The following is a 9127-nucleotide window of genomic DNA, read 5'->3' as shown; positions in this document are numbered from 1 at the left end:
ACCCATTGCCGTACGGAAGTCCACAGGACTTCTTGCCAGGACTGTGCTAGCCTGTTGTGCTGTCTCGAACTGAACCCTAAACGACCATCTCCTTAAGTGGAGACACGCACAATCCTATACATGATATCAAATATTCGCAGCTGCAGATAGTCTTGTAGTAACTCACTAGAAAAGTAGGCTACAACTACCTTGCATACAAGTGACTGAGACTCGATGTGCCTTACTGAATTGTGCATGGTGGGTGAAGATTCCATAGAGAATCTGATGCTGATTGTTGACCCGGCCAAGTTTGACAAAGGGGGAGCCTGAGACGACTCTCTTGCATCAATGCCTTCCAAAGGAAGACCACAGTCAGTGGCATGAGGTACCTCTGTAGATCCAGAGTTCTTCATATCTCCACCTGTTGATCGAAAGTGAGAAGTGCGTGTGTGCAAGAAAGGGGACGTGAGAAAATGTGAGTGTAGGTGTGTGTACTTGTGCGAGATGAGAACGCAAGCGTGTGTGAGAGGGCGTGTGAGTGTGCGTATGTGTGTGAGAGTGAGTATGCGTGTGTGTAAGTGTAGGAGTGGATGCGTGTGCGAGAGAAGAGGACGTGAGCGTATGTGAGAGAAGATGTGTGTGTGTGTGTGTGCGCGCGCGCGCGCGTGCGTGTGTGAGAAGAAGACTGTGTGTATGCATGTGCGTGAGTGTGTGTGTGTGTGTGAGAGAGTGTGTGAGCTTGTGTAAGAGAGAGAGAGAAAGAAGGGAGAGAGAGGCAGGGGGTTGAAAAAAGGTTGAGGGCTGAGAGGGGGGGAGTGAGGGAGAGGGTGTGGAAAGGTGGGTAGAGAGAGTAGGAGAGGGCTGCGTGATACAAGCGTGGGGGAATTTACTGTAGGTCTGGATAAGGTTCCTGCACAGGGCTCGTAAGAGTTTTTAGTTATGTGCGAAAACAGTTACTCGGTGCATCACTTCCTACTGGATCTTCTGGAGATTCTATATCCGTCGGGTTCAAAGTCTGATACGAAACTTTCTATGGTTGGGAGGGGATGGTCAGCCAAGGAGGGCCAAGGTAGCTTGACTAGTGATCATGCTACCAATTTCACATGGGGGGCTAGAGATTGTCGACCCGACTTGTCAGAGCACGGCCCTGAAGGGAAAATTCCTCGTTCGCGGCTTTCTTCCAGACGCGGAGCCCTGGAAGGAGCTGATGCTACAGCCAATATAGGTGAGGATCCACTGATGGTCAGCCCTTGGCTCCTAGAGACTTGTTGGATATTTGCAGAGATGTGCACGGTTGGCATGAGCAAGAGATGTGAGGATAGACTTGTTGCTGACAGCTTGTTGAGAGCTTCGGACAGCCCTCCCGCGCCCCCCCCCCCCCCCCCCCCCACATGCACAGAGCAGCGACTTCGCCAGCCCTTGGTCCGGAACCCTAATATTTAGACTCAGTGTGGACATATGGTTGGGGCATGACCACATGTTTTGAGCGGAGGCATGGCAGTTGGAGTAGCACGAAGGCTCAAAGATTGGCTACATTTTCAAGGTCTCCCTTAGGAGCTCCAGATAGAGCAACTTGCAAGTTGCGTGACTGAGAGGTAGTCCTCAGATGATCAGTGATATACAGGTGACGATCTTAGAGGATTGGATGCATTTTCTAGAGGTAGCGGCCCCACCATGGATGGGAGCCTTTACGCGATTAGAGGTGCTTGTTGCTATTCAGGGATGTGAGGAGGACCAACTATATATATCTTGAGTGAGCCCTAGATGGTATCTTGGAGCGAGTGTGGTTAGAGTCTGACATAGTTTCAAAGTGCAGCTTGTAGCGGATCAATGTAGTGGACTGTGGGAGTTTGGGACAAAGTATGGCAACTGGATCCATCTTGGCACCTCTAGGCTTGGGAGCAGTGTCTCTTGGCCTGCCCAAGAGAGTGCCAGTGGTGCGATCCTTTTACCTCCCCTAATAGCCTGGGTTTCTTTCCCAGTAATACAGATGGCTCGGGTGCCACATACAGATGGCTCGGATGGGGGGCAGGCCAGCAGCGGATGAGCAGTGGCAGAGACATGGGTTATAAAAGAGTCCTTGACTGAATTTTAGATACGGCTTTGGGGTAGTCCTCAACCCCACCGAGTCAACAATTTTTATATGGCTTGTGGCTCACATAGGGACATTAATGGGGACATGGCTTGCATTCAGCAGGCAACCAGCAGACTGTATTGGTTGCAATTATCCTCACAAGACTGTGCAACACTACCTCTGGGATTGCCCATGGGCTCAACTGATTTGGAAGAGGACTCTACATTTGATGGTTGGCTTAGAGGAGCGTCAAATCTACACTTGGAGGTTGGCTGACAGGGACAAGCCCAGCCATGAGATATGAGATAGAGGCAGCCAGCCATGCCATTATTGTTCAGAGGGGTAGGACCAGCCTTGGAGCAGAGAGATGCGTTTATGATGGGAGCTGATTGGCAGCTTGGTTTGTATGGCGGGCCCGGTGCTCCAAGATCTTTGAGGGCCAATCTTTGGGAGTAGTGTCTCTTGGCCTGCCCAAGCGAGTGGTAGTGGCGTGATCCTTTTGCCTCCCCTAACAGCCCGGGTTTCCTTTTCCCAGTAATCTTCTAAGCTAGGGTGTCACATATAGATGGCTTGGGTGGGGGCCACACTAGCAGCGGATGAGCATTGGCGGAGACATGGGTTACAAAAGTGTTCTTGACTGAATTTTAGACATGGCTCTGGGGCAGGCCGCCTCAACCCCGCCGAGTCACACAATTTTATATGGCCTGTGGCTCACAGAGGGCCATTAATGGGGACATGGCTTGCATTTAGCAGGCGACCAGAAGACTGCATTGGTTGCAATTATCCTCACACTACCTCTGGGATTGCCCATGGACTCAACCGATTTGGAAGAGGACTCTACATTTGATGGTTCACTTAGAGGAGCGCCAAATCTACACTTGGAGGTTGGCTAACAGGCACAAGCCCAGCCATGGGATATGAGATAGAGGCAGCCAACCAGACCATTATTGCTCAGAGGGGTAGGACCAGCTTTGGAGCAGAGAGATGTGTTTACAATGGGACCTGATTGGCAACTTGGCAGTTTGGTTTGTATGGTAGGCCCGGTGCTCCAAGATCTTTGAGGGCCAACCCATACCTCCTTCAGGGACCATTCACAATATCTGGATGATAGAAAGAAAGATTATATTAACGTCTGCTGAAGACCAAAGTGGCCTATGAGACAACCTTTGTACAATCATCATGTCCCATGGACATCACAAAAAGATATGATAAAATAGTACAAAGCTGTATACAGAATCAAAGGTCCCAAGGTTATGGGAAGTGTAGGAGAGGGATCTATAGCTAGGCTCAATGCATAACTATATCTCTATCTAGTATGCTAAGAGGGATACAAAATATGATAGATGCACCTATGTCCATCTTGTACTAAGAGCTGGGTGTAAGAGGTCATACATCGGACATGGGACAAGATATCTCCCCATGTCTGCTAGATCGAAGTGAGTGCGACCTACTGCCTCCGGCCTAGCTCCATGATGCCTCCTGAGGATCTCATCAATCTGTGCCTAGTGTAGCCCTTGAGGGCGAGGTCCAGGTTGTCGAGGTCTCCTCATAGCTCGGACCTCTATGGATCATCTAGACACTGTCACTCCTCGGCGATGTATAGTCGGTGGGTGTGTCGAGGGTGCTGTAGGGTGTGAAGATCCTTGAGTAGACACTTGTTGAAAAAAACTTGTGATCCTGGTCTAGGATGAGGTAGCACTATGGCTCTGCTGCTGCTATAGTAGACTCTCTCTATGATGAGGTAGCACTATGGCTCTGCTGCTATAGTAAACTCTCTCTATGATGGCGTATCTCCGTAAGGAACATCCCGAGACCGAGACATCTCTGATCATGGTACTGCATCACTCTGCTAAGTGGGCCAAATCCCTCTCTAAACAAGTAGTGGTATTTCCCTTGGATCTCGTAGTATACAGGGCATCTACATACATAGTGCTTCTGTGTCTCCACCTTCCCATGGCATAGTCGACGAATACATGCCTCTCAGTACTTGAGCTATCCTACCGACCTCAATCTCTAGTGTGTGAGGATATTTTGAGATGCCCAATGGTGACTCGCATAGCATGAGACATATACACATCCATGTAGCCGGGCCTCTGAATGAAACCATCCTCTATCAGCTGTAGAAAGTGGTCCATGTAGTGCTGTATCTTAATGGGAAGTGGGCATGCAGAGTCAGTCCACATCCCTCTAGAGTGTAGATGTAACAGGTCATGTCTCATGATACGGTTCCTCTCCACTCGGGAGAGGCGCAAGTATGGGCAGTCCTTATCATACTGAAAAGGAGGAAGCCTAGCCATATCAAGCCTGTGCTATGAGAACCAACAAAGCACCTCAGCATACCATGATCCATGTCTACCGAAGATGCAACTTGTGTGCTATCCGACATTCTATAGCAGATCATTCACAAGCACTGTACTAGCATGTTTGCTATTGTCTGCTATTATGGTGCTATATAGCATAGAAGATCAAGTATTGCACTACTCCCATGCACTATACTAGCATGATTGTCATTGTCTACTATTGTGAGCATAGTGCTATTGAAGAGCTTCTGTGCTATTGGTTTGTGCTATGTGCTTTATAATGCATAGCACTAGCATGTACACTAATTGATTGTTCTTTCTTGTTTTTATAGACACCACTTGCTAAAACTGAGATGGAGTATGAAAGAGAGATGGGCTACCTAAACTTTTGTGGTAGCATGGATATGACATGTGAGACGAGTGCCAACTGCAATCATGCCTCTCCCTCCGTCTATTGTTGAGGGCAACTAGCAAAGCACCATAGTTGAAGTGTGCACAGGGTGTGGGTGTCCATTTGATGATACTGCACTAGATGCCTTCTCACTGCCCTGTTGCCATGTCTAGCACATGTTATGCTTTGCTCATGTCTGTAGTGAGTATGGTGCTTGTGTTGCAAGGGACTGCAACCAAGAAGTTCCTGCTAGGGCAAAGAGGATGATGGGCCAAAAGCAGACAGTTGTAAAAAAAGAGCAGAGTTCTGGTAAGTTAAACATGGGTTTTATTCCATCACTATTTTAAGATGTTGCATGCGTTTTATATATCACATTGGATTTCCAGGTACAGAGAAGGAAAAATCTGGGTTTGCAATTGAAGTGGGCTCTCCATGCAAGTCACTGGTAAGATAATTGACATCTTCAGATGAAGTGTACTTTCCTTCCAACTAGTGACTAATTACAACTGACCTTGTTGACCTGTAGAGCAATTCTCACATGCTGGCAAGGATAAGGTGGTTGGGTCGACAACTGTGGATGAGACCTGTTTATGCCACATGTAGCGGGCAAGTGAAGCTGAATCTACAATGGGCAATGATGTGGTCAATAAGTTGGTAGAGGATGCATGTGAGCCGGAGAGAACAGTGGCCTCAAAGCTAGCGAAGCCTACCCCAAAGCGGCAACGGTTAACCCCAAAGCCCCTAGGTGGTGAAATTGATGTCTCTCTTATCAACTATCTAAAGAAAAAAAAGCCCTCTACAAAGCAGAAGTTGTATTCTAATGAGATGTAAGATGAGGCTTCTTAGCCATTTGACATCCATTCATTTCTCTTCTTGTAGCCCGAAGGCATTGCCATTTTTTGAATGAGTTTGTTTGATTTGGTATTCCATTTTTTTGCACAAGTGTATGTTCCTTTGATGTTTTTTGCTCCTCCTTGCAACTTGCAATTTAAGTATTTGAGCAGAATGCAGTGATGTGTGTGTGTATGCTTACCTCCTGTGCATGTTGCAGGTGTTCCCCCTATTCCTAAATATGGGCCAAGAACCCGTTCAAGTGGCACCAATGTCGTGGCTACTCTTGTAAAAGCCATCGAGACAAGAAGGCTGTTGTGAAAGATGTCTCCAAGGAGGCCGTGCCACGTAGTCCTACCTCTGTAATAGCCACAAAAAAGAAGGTTGTTGTTAAAGATGCTTCCAAGGAGGCCATACCTACAATTTGAAAGAAGGCTGCTGTGAAAGATGCCTCCAAGGAGGCCATACTTGCAGGTCCTAAGGTTGCACCTGCCTATTCAGAAGCAAGAAAAAAATGTGCAGGAGTATACTTTTTGAGCATGTACCCGAGGATAGGGAAGATGCAATTGGTAATGTTGATGTGTCAGATGCAAGTAGTAAAGTTAATGTGTCAGATGCAACATGTAATGTCGATGTGTCATATGCCACCATTATGGATGTTTCCATGTAGGCAAACGCCTCCAAGGAGGCTATACTAGTTGATGACATCAAGTTTGATGCATATGTGTGTGATGGTGTTGATATGGCAGCAAATGTATTTATGACATCACGTTTGATGGATATGTGTGTAGGATGTCAAAATGCACAGAATGCAGGCAGCAAATCTATTGACGACATCAAGTTTGATGAATATGTGGGTGATGGTCTTGATATGGCTACTGCTTTTTTCAGGGTTGATGCACTTGTGGATGCTCTTACAGGTCAAATAACTGATGCGCAGCCCGGTGCATGTATGAATGGTTCTGTGGATGCGGCTGTGGCTAAGGATGTCATTGATATGAATGTGGATGCTAGTATTGGCAAGGAGGCCAGTAACCTCAATGTGGATTGCACTGTGAAGGACACCCTTGACTTGAATGAAGATTGCCATGTGGAGCCTGTTGACTCTAATGTTCAGATGCTGGCACATGCTACGACTTCCCCGCGGGCCCATGTCATTGGAGAGGCTACTATGCAGGATGGTATCTCAAAGGTTAGTGACCAGTTGGATGAGCAAGATCATGTCGAGGCTACTGTGTTGCTTGATATCTCACATGTTAGTGACTAGGTGGATGAGCAAGAGTATGTAGAGGCTACTGTGAAGGACACCCTTGACTTGAATGAGGATTTTCATGTGGAGCCTGCTGACTCTAATGTTCAGATGCTGGCACATGCTGCAACTTCCCCGCGGGCCCATGCCATTGGAGAGGCTACTGTGCAGGATGATATCTCAAAGGTTAGTGACCGGTTGGATGAGGAAGAGCATCTTAAGGCTACTGAGCAGGATGATATCTCACATGTTAGTGACCAGGTGGATGAGCAAGAGCATGTAGAGCCTACTGTATATGAGCAGCAAGATGACCAGGTAAATGACACACAACAGACTGATGCCACTATGCATAAGCAGGAAGATGACTAGGTGAATGACAATATGAAGAATGATGAGTAGGTTGGTGAGCACGGTGATGAGCAGGGTATGGCTCCTAAGCAGCATAGAGCCAAAGTTGATCAGCTTGGTGCTCCTCTACACATTGCTGATGATGCACACAATGATGCACAAAATGATGCTACAACTGAGTCCAATCATTCCCTGTGGATGAAGAGGTCAGCGAAATGGTAGAACCGTTGCAAGCTATAGTGCCTCCTCTGTGTACAAAGACCTGCTTGTTAGTGCTGGATCTGAATGGCCTTTTGTTGAAGAGGTATTTAGATCCAGCACTAACAAGCCTTTTGTTGCTAAGGGAGGGGTACCTACCATCAACCAAATCTACGATGTCATTGTTGTGACGTCGAGGGTTGCCAACATGGCACACTTCCATTATGTGGCCAGACCGGATGTGGCCACTTTTTTAAGTTGTTGTAGTTGCTACCATCAACCAAATCTACGATGTCATTGTTGTGACGTCGAGGGTTGCCAACATGGCACACTTCCATTATGTGGCCAGACCGGATGTGGCCACTTTTTTAAGTTGTTGTAGTTGCTAGTTCAGTCTTATGGTTGGTGATAGAAAGATATCAATGTATGACACAACCACTGATAAGTACAATTCTGTGCCAAGAGTTCTCTCTTGACAAAAAGCGGATCCCTTTTGCAAGAGCCCTAGACAATTTTGGACTTTGCGACCCGCTATTCTCTGTGCCAAGAGTTCTCTCTTGACAAAAAGCAGATCCCTTTTGCAACAGCCCTAGACAATTTTGGGCTTTGCGACCTGCTATTCTCTGTGCGGATCTCCATTTTTGTCTATCTTTCCTTTCAACATCCCTTTCTTGCAAGCCATGCTTCTCAACCTTGAAACTTTGATATACAAACGCTATATGTGATTCAAAGTAACTAGGTCGTTGCCAAACACTAGCCTCTTAGATGCGTTATCTAGAGGATTAATAAACTTTTTTCCATTGTGGATAAAGTCTTGATCATGTAAGCCAGAAACACCTCCATCATTCTCTACAAAAGCTATGAAAGACCAACTCTTTCAAGGAATGACAAAGGATGTATAATCCTCAAGCATAAGCTTTCTAGCTCACCTGAGGATCATAGACAGCATGGGCTTTTACTTCCTTTGGGTATTTAGAGCAGCAGGGGTGAACCTTTTTTATGTGACTATTAGTACATGAGTTATCCCCATCAGAGCACTGGTGCCCTTGAGCCCATAGAGGTAGAGAATTTCTTTTTTTTTGTAATATTTTTGGTGCAGATATATGTATACATCGATGAGTATATATACGGAGAGAGTAGAAAATGTGGTAAGCACTCATAGAAGATGAGGAAGAAAACTTGCCAAGCCCGTATGTGCACAAATTTGAGGCTAAGCTACACTAGAAACTTGAACCCAAATACTGAACCTAGTATATACAAAGGATAGAAACCCGGGTTTCGAGCCAAGATACTGCAAAAAATGATGTTTATGAAAGTCCCACATCATTAGCCCAACCCCTAGGCTAAAGGCATTCATGCCTCTAGCTTTTGATGTGTCTATCGGTTTGAGGGGGAGAACCATCCCCTCATAATCTGGACCCTCCGTGGCATCTTTGCTTCTTGTTGCTGGGTAGTCGATTCTTGGATAGTATGGCTTGAGCCGCCATCTGTTCAATCTGGTTTTGTGGAGTCTTCCTGACACATCTTGTAGCTAATAGCTGCCATTTGAATACTTCCTGATAATAATGACAAAAGGCCCTTCCCATCTGTGTAGAAATTTCTTATCCTTCCGAGTGTGAAATCTACAATCATACCTGAGGACCAGTGATCCTTCCTCTAGATGTTTCTCTATCAAACCCTTGTTGAATTTGAGCCTTTGCTTTTCTGCTTGTGCAACATAGTGAGCGACTGCATCTTGCCTATTCACTGCTGCTAAT

General features: G+C 46.4%; 1 protein-coding gene across 6 annotated transcripts; it reads left to right on the top strand.

Moving 5' to 3' along the window:
* Positions 1-233: 233 nt before the first annotated feature.
* Positions 234-7864, top strand: LOC147617978 (uncharacterized). Of its 6 annotated transcripts, none has more exons than XM_086776239.1 (5): positions 234-364; positions 4686-5053; positions 5131-5189; positions 5271-5571; positions 5796-7864. In XM_086776239.1, exon 5 carries the CDS (start codon positions 6318-6320, stop codon positions 6840-6842), a length of 525 nt encoding a protein of 174 aa, XP_086632365.1. In that variant the 5' UTR covers positions 234-364; positions 4686-5053; positions 5131-5189; positions 5271-5571; positions 5796-6317; the 3' UTR covers positions 6843-7864. The 6 variants fall into 6 exon arrangements, 5 of the variants coding, with proteins under 5 accessions (XP_086632365.1, XP_086632364.1, XP_086632366.1 ...); XM_086776238.1 differs by lacking the exon at positions 234-364 and adding an exon at positions 561-1204; XR_015262283.1 differs by lacking the exons at positions 234-364; positions 4686-5053 and adding an exon at positions 697-1204 and having other exon boundaries at positions 5271-5489.
* The last annotated feature ends 1263 nt before the right edge of the window (positions 7865-9127 follow it).

This window comes from Cibotium barometz, chromosome 36, assembly GCF_041138505.1.
Source record: "Cibotium barometz isolate CiBa-2024 chromosome 36, ASM4113850v1, whole genome shotgun sequence".
In the NCBI taxonomy this organism is placed as follows: domain Eukaryota; kingdom Viridiplantae; phylum Streptophyta; class Polypodiopsida; order Cyatheales; family Cibotiaceae; genus Cibotium; species Cibotium barometz.
The sequence above is the reverse complement of the archived record's forward strand: the minus strand, read 5'-3'. Positions and strand labels throughout refer to the sequence as shown.